The sequence below is a fragment of the Athene cunicularia genome (genome assembly GCF_003259725.1).
Source record: "Athene cunicularia isolate RWA chromosome 10 unlocalized genomic scaffold, athCun1 chr10_part1, whole genome shotgun sequence".
NCBI classification, from domain to species: domain Eukaryota; kingdom Metazoa; phylum Chordata; class Aves; order Strigiformes; family Strigidae; genus Athene; species Athene cunicularia.
The window spans coordinates 20,833,047-20,855,689 of record NW_020799112.1 but is presented as its reverse complement, the minus strand read 5'-3'; the positions used below and the strand labels follow the sequence as shown (position 1 = coordinate 20,855,689).

The 22,643-nt window shown below is 37.5% G+C and overlaps 1 protein-coding gene across 1 annotated transcript in view; it reads left to right on the top strand.

Moving 5' to 3' along the window:
- MYO5C (myosin VC) overlaps positions 1-22,417 on the top strand; it is a 36,101-nt gene extending 13,684 nt beyond the window's left edge. The window contains exons 17-41 of the mRNA XM_026856090.1: positions 1,143-1,229; positions 1,314-1,425; positions 2,358-2,569; positions 3,242-3,407; positions 3,809-3,955; positions 4,559-4,719; positions 4,924-5,021; positions 5,608-5,671; positions 6,867-7,047; positions 7,642-7,735; positions 8,593-8,656; positions 8,745-8,825; positions 9,208-9,388; positions 11,224-11,317; positions 11,917-11,968; positions 12,178-12,343; positions 12,600-12,687; positions 13,408-13,503; positions 14,451-14,605; positions 15,689-15,778; positions 16,999-17,149; positions 17,538-17,820; positions 18,791-18,965; positions 19,456-19,536; positions 19,800-22,417. Coding sequence (XP_026711891.1) covers positions 1,143-1,229; positions 1,314-1,425; positions 2,358-2,569; positions 3,242-3,407; positions 3,809-3,955; positions 4,559-4,719; positions 4,924-5,021; positions 5,608-5,671; positions 6,867-7,047; positions 7,642-7,735; positions 8,593-8,656; positions 8,745-8,825; positions 9,208-9,388; positions 11,224-11,317; positions 11,917-11,968; positions 12,178-12,343; positions 12,600-12,687; positions 13,408-13,503; positions 14,451-14,605; positions 15,689-15,778; positions 16,999-17,149; positions 17,538-17,820; positions 18,791-18,965; positions 19,456-19,536; positions 19,800-19,952 — 3,232 coding nt within the window. The 3' untranslated portion in view covers positions 19,953-22,417. The remainder of the gene's footprint in view (positions 1-1,142; positions 1,230-1,313; positions 1,426-2,357; positions 2,570-3,241; positions 3,408-3,808; positions 3,956-4,558; positions 4,720-4,923; positions 5,022-5,607; positions 5,672-6,866; positions 7,048-7,641; positions 7,736-8,592; positions 8,657-8,744; positions 8,826-9,207; positions 9,389-11,223; positions 11,318-11,916; positions 11,969-12,177; positions 12,344-12,599; positions 12,688-13,407; positions 13,504-14,450; positions 14,606-15,688; positions 15,779-16,998; positions 17,150-17,537; positions 17,821-18,790; positions 18,966-19,455; positions 19,537-19,799) is intronic.
- The last annotated feature ends 226 nt before the right edge of the window (positions 22,418-22,643 follow it).

Here is a 22,643-nt window from a genome sequence, read left to right as displayed (position 1 = left end):
TTTGTATTTAGGGCATAAAAGCCACTGCCATTTTTCTTTGTGAACTTCCCTTTTGCCTGCAGAAAGACTTAGCTTTAGAAGTCAGAAGAGGTATGAGCAGTGTTGAACACAGCCTTGGCTTTTCTCCACAATTTTATAGCATTTCAATCTTATAATACAATGCCAGATAGTCTGCATAATTCCTATGACCAGCTTGGTAACCACTGACTTCCAGGTAGGAGTTAGCTTTGATGCAGCTGTTGATCTGTTTTGTGGGCAGACGTGGAAGCGTTCTAGTTTCAGTTACATAGCTTTCAACTGGAAGGTAGGGTACTGACAAATGAAATAAAAGCTTTTATCATATCTGAGTAGGAGGGAAGAGGCAAACTTTGATTCTAAATCAGACTTTTTAAGTGTGTTAGCTCATTTTCTTGAAGCCAGACAAAATCTATCCATGCAAAACACATTACAAATGACACTAGTGATGTTTCACTGTCACTGCAGCGAGACCTCATTATTCTCTGTAATAGCAACGAGGGGGGAAATGGCTTGGATAATGTAAAAACATGTCTGAATTAAGCTAGAAGAGTGTACCATAAGTTTGTGAAAAAACAATATAGTTCTCTGTCAGCCACGGGGGTGTCTTAACTAGTACTGGATTGACACTGTAGCATAGTGCTCTGTGGGCATATGAGCTCTGGTCCAGAATTGGAAAGGGTCTTTCCATGCCTTGTGTTGATAATATTGAACCCAGATTTTCATGAGTAACTCCTGGTTTATTCATAATCAGTGTGCTAAAGGTACCTAGAGAGAGTTTCTTCCCAGTAGACTGCTGAGGGAATCTATTTCTGTGTATGTTTTGTGCTGAGAGTGGCATTATTCTTTGCCACTTGCTGATATGAACTGTTGCAGTTAATATTAAAAGGAAGCAGGTCTTTTTTTAGGAGAGAAATACATACAGTCTTCCTTTTGTTTCGAGGAATTAAAACTCAGATACTCCCTATCACATATTTTTTAAAAAACTAAGCGAGACACTGTACAAAAAGTAGGGAACTCTTAATGCTGTAGGCAGAAATAGAAATCCAGCTAGTAGAATGGTTCTAAATATTATAGCATGCCAAAACCAGTAAAAATGTAAAATATAACTCTGCTTGTTTTTTTAGGTTTGATTCAAGAAGAGTTGCTCAACAGCTGCGAGCATGTGGTGTTCTGGAAACTATTCGAATTAGTGCACAGAGCTACCCATCCAGGTAGGGATAGCAGTGGGCCTCTATGTCCAAAAATATTTAGGTGTCTCTTGAATGCATTGCATTTGCTAACTTTTAATTTTCCAGGTGGACTTACATTGAGTTTTTCAGCCGTTACAGCATTCTTATGACCCAGCAGGAACTCTCCATAAATGATAAGAAGCAGATTTGCAAGATTGTTTTGCAGCGGCTAATCCAGGTCGGTTTGTGTGCACTCGACCCATTGTGTATTATAGCATCTATATTAATAAAAGGTCTCTTTTGCCAGCAGTAGTATCTTGCTCCTCAAATAGGAAAGAGATTTTTGTTATTACTAACTTTTGTTATTACTACTAGGCTTGCAAGTCAGTGACCTTGTGTTGTGACACAGTCATGATGAGCCTGTAGGCAGATGATTGAATCTCTCTGTGTTTAATATCTTCACTTAGAAAATGGAAGTATTCTACCTATATTTATAAACCATTGAACAGTAAATGGTGTACATCTGTCAAGTATTAGAAGTTTACTCACACCAGAGGGCTTTTGATGGTGGAATGCAGTATATTGGAGAACTGTTCTAAAAATGTACTATTTTGCATGTTGCTCCTGTTTGTTTACATCCAAGTTTGTAGTGATGAGACTGGTCCAAGCCAAGCCAGCAATTCAAGTCATCTTGTCAGGACTGAGTTCAGGCTCAGGGATATACAAGACCAAACACAGGTGTACTTGCAGCATAGCTCCAGCACAGGCCAGGGGTGAGAGCCTGAGCTAAAAAGCAGGTTCTCCCTTGAGTTCTTGCACAGACAGCGAACTGATTCAAGGCCAGACATGTGTCCTTGAGCTCAAGGAACCAGGCTTGTAGGAGGGGGTGAAGAGGTTGCTTTCAAGACCTTGATGCTAAGTCCAGATACTCCCTTTAATTTGAGATCTTTAGGGTGCAATTTTTGGATGTAGTTCTCTGGTTCTTTTCCTGCTAAATGGATTTTCTCCCCATATACTCCTATCTACAAAGAAGGCAGAGAGGATATTCTTAATTTAGCGAGGTCGTGTCATTTCAGAAGAGCTTGACTGAAGTGACAATTTATAAAAGGAAGAAGGTGTCTGGTCTACTTTAATAAACTACAAAATTATACCTGTTGCTTTCTTTTTCAGGATCATAACCAATATCAGTTTGGGAGAACAAAAATTTTCTTCAGGGCAGGACAGGTTGCTTACTTAGAAAAGCTGCGATCAGATAAGCTGAGACACGCGTGCATCATGATCCAGAAGAGTGTTCGAGGCTGGTTGCAGCGGAAGAAATTCCTTCACATAAAAGAAGCAGCTGTCACAATACAGCAGTATTTCCGGGGCCAGCGGGCTGTACGGTACTTCTGGCTGATCAATGAATTTGCTGTTAGGGTGTGCCTGAAGGGATATAGGTGGTCAAACTAAAGCCCAACACTAATTTGGAATTGGTCCTTTTTACAAAGGAGCAATTCAGATTGTATTTCCACTTGATTGTAATTATGGACTTGGAAGTGTTCAAGTTATTCAGCTGATAGGAAGAAGGTGCTCTAGCAGATTTCAAATGTTGTCTGCCAGGTTGCTGAGAGGCCTGTCTTAAGGTCAGTCCTTAGCTAATGATGCATGACCCACTTGTTGACTTGGGCTTAACTGCTTAGCTTTAGAGCCAGAGAAGAAGTCAGGTAGCAGAAAGGAAAAGCACTATACAAGGATCTGCAAATTAGTGTGTACAAATCCTTAAGAGGAATTATCCAGCAGAGAAACTGCACCCAGAGCAGACTGAGAAGAAGATGGCTCCATGTAGGCTTCAAAATTTTCAGAAAGAGACCATCAGAACAATTGCTTGTGAAATGGATTTCAAAGATTGTAGATAATATCCTCTCTCTCACTTCAATCAAAGAAGCAGCTGTATTTAGGTAGTGGATGCCTGTTTTCAGTATCTTCTTTTCTTTGTGTGTGATTTGACTGACCAAGGGAATGAGCATGAGAAATCTGATGTGACCTAAGTAAACTTTATTGTCTTTTGAATTAAGGCAAACTATAACTGCAAGAACCCTGAAGCAGACATGGGCAGCTATAATTATTCAGAAATACTGTCGGGGTTACCTGGTCCGTAGACTTTGCCAGCTCATCCATGTGGCTGCTGTAACAATTCAGGCTTACACAAGAGGATTTCTAGCAAGAAAAAAATATCGGCAGGTAAAGCCTATCAAAAATTTTATTTTAGTAACTGGAAACAGCTATTGCTCTGTAAGAAAGATGGAGACAAGGGCAGTGATCCCTAATACTTTACCTTTTGCACGTCTAGTTCTCATATCTTCTACTCTATCTTTATATTGTTACTATAAAAATGCTGATAAACAGTAGCTTAGATTTAATCTCTGAGCTACCAAGAACTCGTTTGGTTTATACTTGATGCAGATCATTTATTGTGGTTACTACAGTGGTTCAAATGTGTCTGCAGTGTGGGTATTTCAGTATTTTGATACTTCCATGAGAAGCATTGTCATTACCAGTGTATGTAGATTCACAGAATGTTACAATTGATGCTGATTGAGCCAGAGATAATTACAGACAGATGTTAATATTTTATTTGAAAGATGCTTGAAGAACACAAGGCTGTGATCCTTCAGAAATATGCCCGTGCGTGGCTTGCCAGGCGCAGATTTCAGAATATTCGGCGGTTTGTATTGAACATCCAGCTTTCATACAGAGTTCAGCAGCTGCAGAAAAAGATAGAAGAGCAGGTGAGGGACACCAGTCAATTTATGATTTGTACTGACTTTTTTTGTTGTTGTATCTGCTTTATTCAGAGCTCTCCTGTTGACTACAGGCTTACGTGAATTAAAATATCCATATTTTGCTTGACAAGACAGGAGAATATCTAAGAGATATGGTCCTCTAATAAACCACTAGTGTTCTTCCTACATGCAATGTGGAAAGAATTATCTAGGTTTTCCATATATTTTTGGGTTAGTTGTGCCAATGAGAAGTGTCTGCAATATTTTTTTTTTCCTAGCTATTTCTTAAGTAGTCCATCCAGTCTCTGGATGGGATTACATGTATTAGGGTGAAGGATGTGTAAGATACTGCTCTGGTGCAACATCTTTAGTAACTTTTGGGAACCATATTATGTTTATTTTACAGCTTATTTTTGAGAGCCATATCAGCCAAATCATCTTTAAGATGGTAGCTTTAATCTCATTGATGGAAAGAATACTTGGTTGAAATAATCATGACTGATATGGGCTGGGGAGCAGAAATATGTCAGGTGCTTCCTTCAGAGTTCTATCAAACAGTTTCAGGTGTGCATTTTTCTGTTTTCTTTTATCCTTTCTTGCTCATCGTAGAGTAGAGAAAATCATGGTTTGCTGGAACGATTGACGAGCCTGGCTTCAGCTCATATGAATGATACGGATACAATTCAGAAACTCGAATTAGATCTTGAAAAGTTAACTGCTCAGAAGAGAACATATGAAGAGAAGGGGAAAAAACATAAAGAGGACAGTGAATGGGTAAATTTTAATTACCATCTGGGTGCTTTTAGTTTAAATATTTTTTCAGTTGCATGATTTGAGAGTTACTAAGTAAATTCACCTTTGGTGGGGTGGCAGGGAAGGGAGGGAGTCCATATATGCTTGTTAAAATGTAGGACCTTCTGTGATCTATTTCTTCCTCCTTTGTAATTTGTGTATTGTGCTTACTTTTTGTGTGTACAGAAAATCTTAAAACTCCAGAATCAGAATAAAGAATTACAAGAACAGAAAGAGAACTTAGAAATAAAGCTCCAAGAAAAAACTGAGGAAATGAAAGGTACAATAAGTAAAAGGAGTTTTAAAGGTGTTATAAAGGAGTTACAGTGGGGTAAAGTTGTGAAGTCAGGTTTTCAGAAAAGGTAAATGACTTTTGTTCTAATGAAAGCAACATAAATGCTGAGTTAAGAGTAAATTAAAAGTTAGTCCTAAGCTTCTCTTGCTTAGATTATGTAGTGAAAATGCTTTTAATTTAATAATTAAATTAAAATTTGTTCTTTTGGTAGCAAAAGCTCTCCTTCTGTTGTGTTTACTGTCTCATGCACATACTTTCCTTCAAAGTGTTGCTTCATCCTTGATTCCTTTAATATACTGCTTTAAGAGTCTCATTTCAAAGGACATGGGCAGCACATGAGATCAAGTATACTTTAGATAAATAACACTTCGGTGTTTCAGAACCTTTTTATTCTACAGCATTACTTGTAAAATGTACTGTGATAACTTTTGGCACTTAAGAGAGGAATTTCAGCCTTAACATACGTTAAGGATTACTTATTAAAACAAAACTTCTCGTTGCAGTCATACTGTTTTAATAAATGCACATAATTGCATGAAGGTCTTTGAAATATTGCAATATTTTTTGACAGAGAAAATGGATGACCTCACGAAGCAGCTCTTCAGTGATGTGCAGAAAGAAGAAAATCAGAGAATGTATGGAATCTGAATTTTATTCCTTTGAAGGAGCATTCATTTTTTCTCTTTCCCTGCCTTTCTTTCCCCTGCTGTAAATGTATTGTGCTCACATCGCTCATGTCAGTGTTCTTGGACATTAATGCTAGAACTGAAGTACTTCATGACAGTTGAGGAAAAGCATGTGCTTGCTTCTGGGTCAGTCACATGCAGGAAATTATACCAGAGACTTTGAGACTGTTCTTGCTTTTGCAGTTTCTTTTCACGTGTCTTTCTGAAAACTGAAAGGCAACCCCGATCATAATGGTTTTTTTGGAGATATCCTCAGAATTCAGTCAGGACTGGAAAAGCAGCTGATGGCCATACCAGTCAGAATTCCTGTGGAGTGTTAAAGGACAGAATTGAAAGATTCAGCTTGAAGAAAAGGCAGTGTTTGTAAAGGACATTTGGGTAAAAATATAGGGGAAAAGCTTTGTTGTGGTTTTTTTTTTTTCCCTTTGGTATTTTATTTGCAGTATTGAAAATCCTGTTATTTAGCAATAGATGGTTGTTGCTTTGCAACATGCTTTTCTCAGATCAAGTGTTTATTTCCCAGTAACTTTTCCAGTATAAGACAGAGAACCTTAGGTGCCAGATAAATGCTGTTCTCAATCAGCCACCGTTCCTGAAGGTTGGAAGCTGTGTGATGTTTGAGCTCAGTCTCATTTCAGCTGCAAATAACATCAGACTGTACTAAGAGTACTTCTTAGCTAGTTCTTCTACTTTTCCCATTAGCTCTTTTTTGTTGGAATCCAGTCCATTCCAGCAGGGACTAGTAGAAAATAGAAAACTTCTTGCAGTGTTTTAGTGAGAACACCACAGGGCTTTCTGTTGCTGTGTCCTTCAGTGCTGACTGTGGCCATAAATGTCGTGGTAGGCTGCTCAGCTAGGCTAACTCTGAGGGAGTTAGAGAATTAGCCTTTAAGTGGTAAAAACTTAAGTTTTGCCTTGAATTCAGTCCCAGTATGTGCATTAGATGTAAGGAAATCCAGGGACATTCCCATCCCATTATCATCCAAGTTGTAGATTGATACTGAGGATGTAGGATAGCATTTTCAGGTAATTACGGTTAATTTACATTTTCTTCAATGAAACATGTCCTTCAAATAAAACCAGAGCCCACTCTCTCAATTACAAATGTAGGAAAATAAAACCACCTTTTTGCTATCTTGTTTAGGATACTTGAGAAAAATTTCCAAAATCAGAAGCAGGACTATGAAAAGGAGATTGAAATGCTCAAGGGAGAAGTTAAGATTCTGAAAGAAGAAAAAACTCAGCTACAACATCAAATTCAGCAAGAAATTGTCATTCAGGATGGCTTGAAAATGGAAGTAGGGCAACTTACAAAGCAAGCACAGGTAAAATATGACGCATCTCATTTTGGAGTCTTTGCTAGATAAAGCAAGTAGAGGATGTGGGTGTTTTATTTATAGATTATCTTCACTAATTTTTTTGGCTCCAGTGAATTTTTAGAAGTTGTAGTTAATAAGCTGTATTTGATACACCACAATGTTGCATTGTTTTCATGTAGTATACAACTTACTGCTCACAGAAAAAAATACATGTTTTGAAGAGTAATTGTGTCTGAATATTTGGACATTTAAATGCATGGATCTTTTTTTTTTTCCCTTCCTTTTTCCAAGGAAGTAATTAGTTTCTCAGGGGATTTTTCATAAATGTAGTTTATAAACTAAACCTGAAAAAAAGTACTTTTGTGTAAAGTCCTGGTTTTTGCCTCCAGGTCAGTTCCATGACACAAACACGTATGTTTCACTACCTCACATTACTGTTCTGCTCTGATGGCTGAGAACCAGAGACGTTAGACACAACACATTTTAAGCCTTTTACCATGTGAACTTGTTCTTAATTATAATTATCTTTATGATTTAAACGATACTCATCCCTTGTCATTCACTCCTTGTCTCAGTCTATAATTTTTTTGTCTGATTCAGAAAATACCCGAGTTGCAAAAGGAAATTGAACTGCTGCAGACACAAAAATTGGATGTTGAAAAGCAGGCCCACTCGCAGAAACGAGAATTGAGGGGTAAGATAATTCACTTACTAGATAATTCACTTACTAGATAATTCAGAGAACTTCCCAGGTACAGTATGAATGAGGCCAGTTTAAATTGATTTCTTCCATGTTAGCTTTGACAAATACCCAGTTCTCTTTCCCATCCCATAATGATTTCATTTTATTCATACCTTTACTCACAAGGGGAAAAAAAAAACCTAACAGGTGAGTTTTACAAAGTGATCATTGAATGCTGAGATCTGAAGAAACTCTTGATTTCAGACATTTCTCCTCTGTGTTCAAAAATCAATACTAATAATTTAAACTTCACTCGCAGTTTAACAAGTAGCCTGTAGAGACCCAAGACTATGTAAATAATATATTATCTAGCTTTCATTAGTCCTGTCTTTAACCTTAGGTCCCATAAATGTCAAATACACTTAAATAACTTGCTGAGTTGGGTTGTCTTTGGGAAAAGTTACTTAATAAGATGCACTGCTGTTGTGCACTTTGTTCAGTGCTAACAATGTCATAGAGCAAGCCTGTATCTGCAGCATTTAATGTAGTAACCTAGCACTAGATGACAAATCATCTATACAAGTCTAGCAGTTGTCCAGATTCAGAACAGAAAGATGTAACTTTGCATTGAAAGTTTGATCTATTTAGAAAAAAAACAATGTTGGTGGTATTCCTATCTGGTGCACCTTACATGTCCCGAAGCAGAGCCAAATACCTCATCACATTCTAGTAGTAAATCAGATATATTTACTGAGTTACTAGGAAAGAACCTTGTAGATTGAGGAAGAGTTTGGTTTGATTTTTATAATCAAACTTAATTTGAAATGTGCAGAGAAAATTATTTATGTAATAAACTTTGTTTTTTCCAGAAAAGATGTCAGAAGTTACAAAACAGCTTCTTGAAAGTTATGATTTTGAAGACGTAAGGAGCAGGTAATTTTGTTCTGAGATCTCTTGAAAAAAAGCTTAAGAAAAAAGCTTTTGTTCACCTGCACACTAATCATATTACCTTGTATTCTAGACTCTCTACGGAGGATTTGGAACACTTAAATGAGGATGGAGAACTGTGGTTTGCTTACGAGGGCTTGAAAAAAGCTACAAGGTTAGTTGAGTTCTTCAGTGTTTTCATAACTCCAAGATGTGATCTAGAAAATAGAAAGATCAGCAACTAATTTGACGGTACGATACTGAACATCTGTTTAAGAAATGAACAAACACTGCAGTATATGACTGGCTGAGCAGCTTAAAATCAGTTTAACAGACTTCTAGTAAGTCAGTGAGATAAGTGGGTATGTGTCAGTTGGGGAAATGTGTTTCCTCTGAGATAATCATGCATAACTTTCAACTCCTTTAATGCACAGGTGATGTAATGGAATCTCTGTGTGTGTTAACCACAGTACTTTGTTTTCACTTTGTATTAAACTTGACCCATTCTATCAAGGTCGTACTGCATCTGCCATGTTCTTTCTCCCTTTTTTTAATAGAGTGTTGGAAAGTCATTTCCAGTCTCAGAAAGAAATATATGAAAAGGAGATTGAAGGTTTGAACTTTAAAGTTGAACATCTTAGCCAAGATATTAATCATCTGCAAAAATTATTTCGAGAGGAAAATGACATAAATGATGGTATTCGACTTGAAGTTAGCAGGCTAACTTCAGAAAACCTGGTAAGATCAAGGTGTCAGACCAAGCAAAGTGTGCTTTTGTTACTTAGCAATACAATCCAAATGTGTTTGTGGCACAAAGCCCTCAGTCATGTCCTTGAATTCTCAAGGCTTGAACAAATACGGCCTTTTGGTATTTCAGACTTAATCAAAAGCAGTTTTGTGATACTGTCACTTTCTATGGGTCAGTATTAAAAGCGTGTTCTGGGTCTGTCTGGGATGGAGTAAACTTTCTTTGTAGCAGTCTGTATGGTGCTGTGTTTTGGATTTGTGGGTAAAACAGTATTGATAACACAACAGGGTTTTGGCTGTGCCTGAACAGAGCTTGCACAGTCAAGGCTTTCTCTTTTTCCTACTCTGCCCCACCTCAGCAAGTTAAACTGGGGCTGGGCAAGAAGCTGGGAGGGCACACAGCCCAGCCAGCCAACCTGAGCTGACCAGGTTGTCCCCTTCCATGTAATGTCATGCTCGCACAGGAAAACTGAGGTAGAGGAAGAAGAAAGGGGGTGTTTGGCTTTATCTTGACTTTATCTTAACCCAGATGTTTCCTCACTTACTCTCTTCCTGCTCTCTTCCCTATTCTGCTGGGGCGTGGGGCTCGGGTGGGAGGGGAGTGAGCATCTCTGTGGGTGCTGGGCCAGACGGGGTCAACCCACATCAGCCAACCTCAGTTTTCATTGTACTGAGGCATTCAAGTTGAGAATTTAGTTACTTCATTCTTTTCGTGTAGTCCTAGAACAGAAATAAGCATATCTTTTTTTCAGAAGCCTCTTTAAAGCTCCTTCTGTCTCTCAGGTTGACAAGTTCAGTGAATTAACAGTAAAACACCAAACACCGGTGGGATTGATGGTGCTTAGAGATTTGTGCAGTTCTGAAGCTCTCCCCACCAGAGGGCAGCTAAGCATGTCAGGTTGCTAACAAATCGCAGGCAAGGCTTGAGTCTAATTACTACTACTGTGTAAAACCTGTCTTCACGCAAGGCAGTGCTGTTCCTCCAGAAGACAGCATATACGGTTGTTGTGGATTAACCACAGCCAGCAACTGAACAGCACGTAGCCACTTGCTCACTCCTCCCTGCCCCTCAGTGGGATGGGGAGGAGAGTCGGAGAAAAAGTGAAGCTAATGAATTGAGATAAGAATTGATATACCATTTATATACTGAGCATGATGTTTTATGGTATGGAATATCCCTGTCAGCTGTCCTGGCCAGGCTCCCTCACAGCTTCTTGTACACCTGCTCACTGGCAGAGCCTGGGAAACTGAAAAATCCTTGACTTAGGATAAGCACTGCTTCGCAACAACTAAAACATCAGTGTGTTATCAACATTATTCTCATACTAAATCCAAAACACAGCACTGTACCAGCTACTAGGAAGAAAATTAACTCTGTCCCAGCCATATTGTTTTTCTGCTGAGTGAAAAATAACTAAAGAAATATTTTTAAAACAAAGTTACTATAATTGAAAATACAAAGAAAATTTACTTATAATGTTACTTTTTAAAAATGCTTTTATAACATATTGAGGGTTTTTTTTTCCAGTATTAATTGAGCTAGGGATAGTAAAGCCACAGTGTAATTTCCTTTAAACTAGAACAGAAGAATGGTAGTACTGGGGCAGTCCAACCATTTTGTTAGCTCACTATTTTGTTTTTAAGAGTGGCAGCAGCAGCAGATGCCTCCAGAAAAGTTAAGTCAGGCAAGCAGGTAGCAGTACTGCTCCTCAATCTCTTCCCCATCTTCGACTATTTGAAATTGAAGGTCTTCTGGTCATGGGAACTATTGCAGACATCTGAAAAGAAGGAATGTGCTGAAATACAAAAATCTTTTTCTCTAAAAGGTTATCCCAGATCTTAGACAGCAAATCTCTGAACTTGAAAATCAAAAATTAGATCTTGAAAACCGTCTTCAAGAACAGGCTGTGAAGTTGAAAGGTAAAGTACCTGTATGGTTCCTAGTCTTTCAGTTCTTTAAGATTAATTCCCTATATTTTAATTTTTAAAAGCTGAAGCAATATTTCATGATAACTTCATTGCCTTATTACTTACTTTCTTGCTAGTGAAGTGTAAGGAACACAACAAAACCCCCCCATGTTTTATAGTTTATATCTCTGTTATTAATAAAATACATGCAAGTATGTGCACTTTTTTATCTTTTTTTACCTTTTTGAGATCATTCAGTTCTATGGTTTGGAAACAATCCTAAAAAGTAAAAGTGTTTTGGAACTTAAGGCATACTCTATGAGGTGGACTTCAGAGGTTGGTGAAAAAGTGATAGTGGGAGCCAGAGGGAAGAGTTCTTGCTAAATTTGATTGTTTGAAAGTTCTCGGTATCTTCTTTGTGGTGTGGAGTTGTCAGATATTTCTCTGCTGTATTACCTGGCACGTAATTTGATTTTGTTAGATGAAACAAAATTATGAGTGTAAGAAGACACTTACTGAATACTGGTACAGAACAGAAAGAAAATTTGATTTTATTGTTTTTTCTTTTGTTTTGGGCTTTGTTGCTAATTATTACTGAAAAAAAATGAAAGAGATGTCTAATCGGCTGCAATACGAGCTAGAAGGGGATAGAACGCAAAGACGGTAAAATTTTTTTTTTTCTTTAAATGTAAGAAATATAGTTGCTATAAGTTGCAGTAACAAAGTCACTTAAACTCTCTGAAGTACCACGTTCGGTGTTAGATTTGCTTTACAGGCTTGTGTACAGTCAGTAAGTAATGGACAGGTGTGATACGGATATGCTTTAATGAAAGGTGAATAAAAGGCAGACCTTCTTACCTATCTGCTTTTAGAACTAATGAGGCCTGGAATGACGTAGACAAAAAAGAAAAAGAGAGACTGAAAGTCACAACCCGTGAATCTGAGGGACTGAGCAATGGTTTGATGCAAGATGAAATCCAGGATGAATTGCAAAGCAAGATAAAGCAGGAGACAATTCGACTGACAGTGGAAAACATGGTGAGGAAATGAAATCGTCATTAAGAAACTACCTGAAATGCAGGATAAAAAGAAAGAAATCATGATGTCGTGGTATGGACAGGATGTTTTCTCAGTTCATTGGGGGAGAAAAAAAGATAGGAAGGTTTCATGCTTCTTCCATCAGATATAAGTAAAAGCACATCATAGTGCTCTTTAATTGTGGCAATAACATGTAGCAGTAGAAGATATTTTTAAACTGTAGTTGCTCTGAACTCACTGACTTTGATTATTACAGGATCTTGAAGAAAAACTAGACATGAAAGATAGAATAATAAAAAAATTGGAGGATCAGATCAAAACTCTTACCAAGACTATTGAAAAAGGTAAGATACTGTTATATGGGTGGGGTTTTTAATATCTTTGAACATGTGTGTTTTTGAAGGAAAGTATATTAAAAAAAAAAAAGAAAAAGCTAGGGGTTTGGGCAGGGTTAGAAATTTAAAACCTCAGAAAAAAGTGCCAGGGGAGCCATCAGCTGAAATGACATAAAAGTCCTTTCCTGTATTTTTTTCTTTTACCCAGCTAAATAATAGGCCTAGGTATGGGCCTAGACTATACAATAAAGATTAAGCCAGAGGAATAAGGTTCTGTCAACAAAAGTTAATACATACCCTCACACAAACTGTCTCTGAGCCAACAGAATGTTAGTTTTGCATCAGACGAGTAACTCCTCCCATTAGCCTTCAAATGACAAATGGTTCCTGCTGTGAAGTTACTCTGTACAAAGCTCTTCTACAGCAAGTAATTATTCACTATAAAATACTCCTAAAAACATTGCAAAGGTCACTAATGTAGAGATGTATTGTTGCTGTTTATTTGTCTTAATGCAAGTAATTCCACTGAATCCAGTGAAACTATTCACATGAATAATATAAATGTTACTTAATTTATAATGCTTGGAAGTGTAACCTAAGAGCATTATTGTGAACAGGGCCCATGCTGTGTTTATTACAGAGAAAACTGCTTTTCTCCAATAGTTTGTTCTAACATGAACATTAGCTTAGCTGTTTACCTGCAAATAACAGTGCTTTTGTGTTTGGCAGTTGAAGCGCACGTGCCAGCTTTGTCCAAAGAGTACATCGGAATGATGGAGTACAAAAAAGAGGATGAAGAAAGGATCATTCAAAATCTGATCCTCGGTATTTTAGTAACACTTCCGATTTTATCAGTAGTCAACATTATCGTGTGTAGAACACCACAGCAAAAACTACAAGGCACCATATTTCACTTCTGTTCGCAGCTCCCTTTTCCCCCGCTCCCTTACCACCAATACAACTTGGAGGCTCTGTACTGCTCTGTTTCTGCTGCCAGACAGATCAGTACAGAAGTGTGAAAATCATTTGTCTGACTACATAATGCTGACTCTATTATCTTTCTTATTTATTCACTTATAAAGCTATAAATCTCAAGGGCACATCAGGGACTTGAATTTACTTTCTTCCTGGTCATCTACTAAGTCTGTAAGTCAGTGGGCTTATCTCCCTGTGTGATGGATTAGTCTCTGTCTGTCCTTTCCATATCATTCCCTTCACTGAAAGGAACTGGACTTTCATGTTTCTCTTGTAGAGGAATTTTGTCCTTCCACTGAGTTACTTTACAATATCAATCTTACTGCCAAAACAGCTTTTTGCTTTAGCTTACAATTAATAGTAAACGTGACAAATTTTCCATGTATGTTAGTACCATTGTTAACATCTTCCTTTTCTTCTCACCTACTCCAGCCTTGTGAATGTTTATATTTTTTTTTAACAAAATGAAGCAATGCCAGAATTTAGTGGGGCCTCCAGTGGGTAGTTAAATGCAGATTGCTTTTTGAAGTTGTCCTGTTTGGCATAGCCCATGCTGGACCTTAGAATTTGTTACAGTCCTCGTCTACCTCTCTGGAAAGCTTGATTAATAAAATGAATACTCTTATATGAACAATGCTGTTACAGAAGTTTTGAGTAACAAGAAATTGATCAGTACATCAGTTATCAAGTGACTGGTCACTGAAGAAATGAACCCCATAGTGCCTGTTTTTTTTTCAGAATGATGTGTTGAATTGTTAATTTTTACATAATAAACCTGACAAGTCTCCTTTATGCAGATTTAAAGCCACGTGGAGTTGTAGTTAACATGATACCTGGCCTTCCAGCTCACATTCTCTTCATGTGTGTGCGCTATGCAGATTATCTGAATGATGCTGACATGCTGAAATCTTTCATGAATGTCACCATTGATGGTATCAAACAAGTTGTTAAGGTATGATTTATGTTTGGCTGTATCGTACTGTACGTTTTGATTTTTAAGGTATGGTTTACAAGATACGTGCATAGTACCTGAGGAATGCTGACACTTTCATTTGCCAGTATTCCTATAATAGAGTAATAATCATTAGTGACACTCTTTTTGAAGTGTGTAGTAGTAAAGCCTCCAGGTAAGGTTCTGCTGTGCTGAATGCAGAATGCATTAACATAAATTACTTTTATCTGAAGAGCTTGTTGGCAAAATCATTTACATTTTACCACGAGTAGGTAATTAGGTGAAGTGCACCTGTGCTTTCAGCACTCATAAAAGTCGGATGGACAGAAATTAAAGTTAGTATGTCTGGCAGTGGGCAGGTATTGGAATTTTAAGAGGTTTTTACACTGCTGTTCTACTAGTGTAATGTTTTTTTTGACATGTCAGTTGGTACTGCAGCATTAGTTGCCAGCCAGTTTACAAAATCAAGTTACAAACAAGAGTTATTAGCCTGTTGTCTCACCTGCATAACAAATTAAGCTATGTGAACGCTTTATTATGGTTTTATAATGCAATCAAACACCAGGCATGCTTTATAGCACAGGCAGGAAAGGACTGTGGTTGATGCAGTTGAATTTGTTGTAGAGAGAATGTTTATAGTTTGTTCACAAACAAATCCGTACCACAGTTTATCCATTAGAAAAGCTTGTGTTGACTTAGCTAACAAAAATAAAACACATGTAGTTAGAATTGTGTTTATGTGTAATTTGGTTTCATTGGCATGTACAGGTGTTGTTCACAGGTTTTTGCAGGAAGGCCTCCGGTACACTGCGACACTGTGCATAGCAATGTGTAAAACTGTTTGGTTCAGGCTAATTTATTTAGCTGGTCTGTCATATAAGAAGACTTAAACAATGTTTATCAGATAAAAGATCTCTGCTGTGTGTGTGTTAGCCTGAAAACCAGCATGATTTGTTCAGCTGGCATGTTGCTCCTTCTGCTATAAATAGTCTCTGTTATACCAATTCTGTAATGGACTTTAGTTAATTAAATTAACTTTGTGAGACAATACCATTATAAGATTGCTTTACTTATTGTTTTCAGGATCATTCAGAAGACTTTGAGATGTTGTCCTTTTGGCTTTCCAATGCATATTATTTTCTTAACTGTTTGAAGCAGTATAGCGGGGAAGAGGTAGGAGTGATTTAATCAAATAATTTCATTACTTTACCTTTGACAGACTTTAATCGGAATTAAAAAGCTCACCACTGTCCCTTCTAAATATTTACATATTCCCATTGCTCTGCAGTGGTGTTACGTGTTGTACACAAATAATAGGACAGTGTAGAACTAACGGATTAAGTGAAGTCAAGGAAGCTTTAAAGTGCTGAAGTAAATGAAAGACATGGCATGGAAACTGCTACTTAATTTGAACTCTTCCACAGGAGTTTGATGTGAGCTGGATTTCAGAGATCCAGCTACATATATATGTGAAAAACAGTTTTATGATTTTGTAATTGTGACCATTCAGACATGTACTCTACCAAAATAAGGTTACAGATGAAAACCTCAGGAAAGGAGGAAAACAATAAAATTCCTTATTTCACTTGTTTGTTTAATCTAACTTTTATCCTGAGATTCACAATTTTTAAAATTTTTTTCAAAAGAAAACTATTACTGTATTTTTTTGCTAGGTTTTATAAACTTAGGTACTGAACTGAAATTGCACAGACACCTAAGAATATAGTCTTCAAGATTAAAGCAAAGAGGTACTGTAGAGCCTTAAGCATCACAGTAACTGTGTACTGTCTAGACAACAATACTCCCTCTTGTGGTCATATCGATAACCACAAGAGCATTGGAGAATTGAAAACATTTAAACTTGATTAATAATAGTCTTTTATAATTTAGTTGCAACAGTAGGGAAGGGTCTGAATGCAGAATTTAGAGTTTTACTCTGTATTTCTAATGAACATTTAAGACCTCACACAAGTTGGGATTCGGTGTCGACTTTTGAAGTCAGAACTTTCTTAATGTGAAGTCCCCAAATTAGATCCCTTTGCACCAACAAAATGTAATTTTTTTTTTTTTTTTTTTTGAGGGAGTGGGCCAGGAGGAGTTTACTTTCTCCTTAAGTGATCCAGGAATTGCTCTGAAATTCATTGAAATCTATGCATGTGCTTTGGGCTTTAGCAGGCTTTAGGAACAGAGTAAATGTCAACATAAACTGGGAAATTAAATACAGGAAGCTCAGAACTGGAAGCATCCGTTGAAATTAGCTCTAGCTTTGGCTCATTCTGAGACTGTGTTCAGCTAAAGGTGGAATGAGTTACTCTAATACATACATTACACTGTAGTAACATAATTTATAATTATATTATGTGATTTCTAATAATTATATTTACAACTTGTAGGAATTTATGAAGTCTAACACTCCACATCAGAATAAAAACTGTTTGAAGCATTTTGATCTCTCGGAATACAGACAGATTCTCAGTGATTTGGCTATTCGTATCTATCACCAATTCATTATTGTAATGGAGAACAACATTCAGCCCATGATTGGTAAGACAGCAGCAATCCAACCAGAGTTAAATGTCGTTTGTGAAGTATGGAGGCAAAGGGTGGCACAGACTTCCTTCTCCTGTTGATTTATACGCATGTGTACCTGCATGTGTTTTTCTGCACATATAAATTCTCCTGAATGGTGTTTGCCCACAGGAAAGACTTTTTCTGGTGTGGGATCGTGCTCTGAAACTGATGAACATTCTACAAAAAACAAAGAGGCTTTTTAAAATTTGTGTGCTCCAGAAGCCTTTGTCAGTTATCTTGTTTTTCTTGTATCATTTTAACTTTTGAAATATCCTCAAAGTAGGCTTTGTTCCATAATCAGGTTAACTGAAAGTAGCCTTAGGAGATTTGGTCTTACCAGTTATCTTCTGTTGTGTTTCAGTACCAGGCATGCTGGAATATGAAAGCCTTCAAGGAATTTCTGGCTTGAAACCTACAGGGTTCCGTAAACGTTCTTCTAGTATAGACGACACTGATACCTACACAATGACCTCTATCCTGCAACAGCTCAGCTATTTTTATAGTACTATGTGCCAGAATGGCTTGGACTCTGAGCTTCTAAAGCAGGCAGTGAAGCAGCTTTTCTTTCTGATTGGAGCCATCACCCTCAACAGTCTCTTCCTCCGCAAGGACATGTGCTCGTGTAGAAAAGGAATGCAGATAAGGTAAAGCCAGTAAAGTTTCAGTAAGTTTGAGAATTAATTTTGAACACTTTCCTGTAACATCCTGTATCTCTAAAGTCACTGGGTATTCTGTAACTGTTCTGCTGGAAGTATCAAGTTATTTTTTACTCTTTTTGAAAAAGGAGTTCTTTGCATTTTGGGCTGAGCTTTCTCAGTATAACATATTACAAATTGTTTTTTCGATGGAAACACTAACGGAGTAAAAGACAGAGAAGATTACAGTCTGGAGTTTGAAGTCAGACATGTTTAGGATTCTTTCCACGCTAGTTCACTCATGATGTGCCAAATGGTATTTTTAATACTTTCTTACTGTAGTAAACAGGTGCAGTGTCCCCTGGCTGGCAGACAGACAGAAGCTGACTTGCATTTTTCATTCTCTGTGATGAGAAGGGCACTGAGACAGAGCCTTTGAGGGCGTAGAGTGGGAAGATGCAGTTCGTTTGTTCTCCATTAGACAGTCCAGACCAAGGTGAAAGAAAATCAGTAAAATCTTGAGCCATCTGGGAATATTACTAGAAGAAATCTGTTTTAACCTTTAGGTCATTAGTTATAAGCCCAGCCCTGCTTTGTAATGTGCAAATATTGTCCTCATTTCCTGTACGAGCTCAGTCGTAAGTTAATATTTTGAAGACATATAGTGCTACAGTGTAATAGGTAATGCCAGTTTATAAGCAATCTTCTGTAAACAACAGCTAAACTAATAACTTGCTTTCTGTTATCCAAGCTTTAAGAAATAAAAAGATAAAAAGAACTGAAATATACAAGTGATTAAATTTACAGATCAACAAGCTATTAATTGTTTGATTTTTATGATCTACAGGTATCGTTTTTAACTTACTGTATGATTTTGAACACTGCATTAGAGGAGCATTTCTTCTTTAGAAGTCTTTAATACAACTTGCTTGTTAGGAGGAACCTGACATTTCTGTTGTCCATTCATGGTTTAACCCAGATGTAATATCAGCTACTTGGAAGAATGGCTTAAGGACAAGAATCTTCAAAGCAGCAATGCCAAAGAAACTTTGGAGCCTCTGTCTCAAGCAGCCTGGCTCCTCCAGGTCAAAAAGATCACAGATGATGACGCCAAGGAAATATGTGAACATTGCACATCTCTTTCTACTGTGCAGGTAATGAGCCATCTGTTTTCTTCTGGCAGCAGCAATTGCAGAATCTTAGCTATCTAAAATAATTTGTTGCAAAAAGCTATTGGCCTTTCATTTGATAAAAATAGCATTCCTCAGCATTCCAGACCACCACTTGTTAAACTGAATTTTTAACTCCTTATTGTTAGCATTTTAACTGCTCCCGTAGTGAATACTCACCTGCTTTGTTCTATCCATGTTTTTATTCCACAGTGTATTTTCTTTACTTTGTCACAGGGGGGTTTTTTTGTTGTTTTTTCCCTTAACCAATTCAGCTTTTTCTACGTCTCCTTGATCCTGCTGACATGTCTGGAAATTAGTCATAGCAGTTGTCATGTATGTAACAACTCATTAGGTGACGAGTCAAAATTCTCTCAAAATTCACTCCTATATAAAGATGTCACATTAACGCTTCCTTCCTTCTGTCTTCTCCCTTTTTGTGAAGTACTAAAACAGTCTTTTGTGATTTGAACAGATAGTTAAAATCCTCAACTCATACACTCCGATAGATGATTTTGAGAAAAGAGTGACTCCATCATTCGTTCGTAAAGTCCAGGTAAGAGCTACAACTGTTATTCCTCATACTCAAGTTACAGGATACTTCATACACATAGTTTTTGATGCTACGTAGTCACAGTTGACCTTTACATTGTATTATTACTAAGTTGCTCAGCTTCTAGATATTTGGAACTGATCAAGTCTCCTTAACATCATAGAAAAGAAGCAAGATTTGCAATGGGAAGCAAACAATGTACTGGTTTTGCTTTGATTCTTAATACTTATCCCAATATTTTCTTACCCTTTCTGTTATAATTCCAGGCTATGCTAAACAGTCGTGAGGATGTTCCACAGCTGATGCTCGATACCAAATACCTCTTCCAAGTGACGTTTCCTTTCACCCCCTCTCCACATGCCTTGGAAATGATACAAGTCCCCAGCAGCTTCAAGCTTGGCTTTCTCACAAGGGTTTAATAAAACCAATGCATTGGTATTTCCTCAGAGGCTATATAAAGACATTCAGACTTTTATATCTCCAGCTGATGGGTAGTATGGCAGCCTGCAGTGATTTAAACTGTTAAAAACTTGTTCTTGAGTCAGGACTTAAAAAGCAGGAATAATTTCATTTTGTGATTATTTCCTTCTCTCTTTTCTTATTCTTCTCCCTTCGTTACAGTCCTGCAGTGATGACTTTATATCATCAGCTGGACACAAAGCTAACCATACAGTTTTTTAGCCCAAACCTGACAAGAAAAGCACTTATCTGACAAGTTTGCATTGGTGCCCTGTCAGCACCAGTGAGAGGAGAAGACTGCCATGTGATAAATGTTATTATTTTACAATGTTCCTTGCCTTTGCTTCTTGTAACAAGAAATTTTCTTCCCGAGGTAATTCTGCTCATTGCCTTGATATACTCAATCTGGTTTACAGTTGCTTTCACCTTTCTATACTTCTCATACCTTTATTCCTTTCATAAAAGAAATCTTTTATAGCAGTTCCTCCAAAAGACTGTAGTAGAAGGGAAGGAAGATCCTTCCACAGTTGTTTAAAAAATCAATATAAATAGGTACATTGAAGTTGAGGAGCTGAGATCAATCTGAGAGCTGCTGTTCCGAGCCCCCGTTGTAGGAATGCTGGGGTGGCTCCCTGACTGCTTGTGCTGCAGCCCTTCAGCCAGGGGAAGGACTCAGGTGCTCCTGAAGACATTGCAGTTTTGTTCTCTGCAGTGACAAGTTTGGATTTTCTTATCAGTCATTATAATAGAAAAGTCAGATATAAAACTCACGTCATGATCCAGGTTTGAATTACAAGCTCGTTTCTGTGAAAAACAGGAATCGTGTCCTGGTTTGGCTCCATCTCTCCTGCAGTGTTTCAGAATATACACTGGGTATGCACACATGTGCACATCATCTTTCTTCCTTTCTTTTTGTGCTGGTTTCCTTCTTCCAGACCAGACACTGAGTAGGAGTGAATGCAGCTACTGTGGTCTGGTCTTACTGATAAACCAAGCTTAATTCCTTACATTTCACCTTCATTTCATTTTAACCGCAGGATCCTTAGAAGCAGAAGTGGTCCCTTTTTGCTTTGTTCAGCCTTCTCCCTGTAGTCAGAATGCCACAAACAGTAACTCAGTAGGAGTACTGAACTCTGTCAGAACAACTGGATAAACAGCATTCACCTCAGAAATTCCTCAGTAAATAAGGCTAGATTTCTAGCTGCCCTGTTAGACATTGTTAATAAAATCAAGTCTTAAAGCTTTGAAATATTTAAAGGATTCTAATTAATTTAGTTAATTTAAATAATACAGGGAGGAACAATTGATTTCTTTTTATTCCACAGTATTAGTACTGCTTGTTTAATTTCACAGGACAATTTGTAAATATAAAGAAGGAATCATTCTTGCTATTTAGTGTTCTTTGTGTTTACTGTGTACAGTGAAATAGTCATGGTGGTATCCACGGAGATACATGAAGGAAAAACGTTGTGTTTTGTTCAATAAAAATAAAAGCTGTACAAAATACCACAGACATGGGTAGTCTAGTATTTTAATCTGTTAAAGTAACTCTTAAATCAGTTTGTAGTGCTTTGAGTGCTGCAGTAGTTTTGTTTTCAGTATGGGATCATTTGAAAGAAGTTACTTGGAACTATGTGAACATTAGTGAATACTGTCAGTCTTGTATTGCACCATAAACATTTATTTAACGGTCCAGTTGCTTTGCTGTGACATTGTGTATCTTCCTGTCAGAATGGTTATGCTGTCCTGGCTCCTCATGCATTTCTGGAAATATTTTAATGCAAGCAAGTTTTGTTGCTGTAATTTGTATATAGCCCTTTTTTTTTTTTTTTCAGTTACTGGAGCTGTATGTCTGTTACCTGGGGTGCTGTGAGTAAAATCGCAGCCCGCTCTTGCGTCTGCATCACAAAGGAGTGTCAGAGGCAACTATGTCCTTATGGCAAAAATTGTTGATCAAGGAAAATCGTTCTGACAGTTTGATAATTGGTTACTGGGAGGTTTGTGTGAGCTGTGCTCTTAACACTGTAAGCAAACCACAAAATATATTTTTAAAAGAAAGTTCCAAATGATCAGTGTCTACTGTATATTCTCAGAAACTTAAGTTTGCTGACATTGTTTTCAACCGGTGTATAGGGACAAAATTCTTGTTTGTTATCTGTAATTCTTCTAAATATAAGGAGCAGTTCTGGTGAAGGCAGATAAATGAAAGAGCCATTACTGAGGTTAACTTCCTTAGAGTGATAGTAAAGGAGAAAGCTATTTCATTCAAATGTGGAATGATGATCCCTCCTGCAGTGGGAGGGCACTGAAATGGCTTATGGAGAGATGTGGGGGATGCTCTTGGCATCTTTGGATGTCTTTAGACATGTGACTCCTGCAGTTTCTGGGAATAGGACTCAGCAGCAAAAGTGGTCCCTTTCAGTCCTGTGTTCCCATCATATTCTAATTAAAAAGATTAGGACTTCTGCCCAAGTCTCTTCTGGGCTGAGACCCAACATTTTTTCTTTTTTATCTTCATTTTGTCACAGATCGTCTTGACTATCAAATGCATCTAATGGCATGATTTCAGTGGCCTCATTAGAGTCTCAGCAGTAGACGTGACCTTCAGCACTTTCTAAATTTCTCAGACATGTTTTCACAAGTTTCCCCCA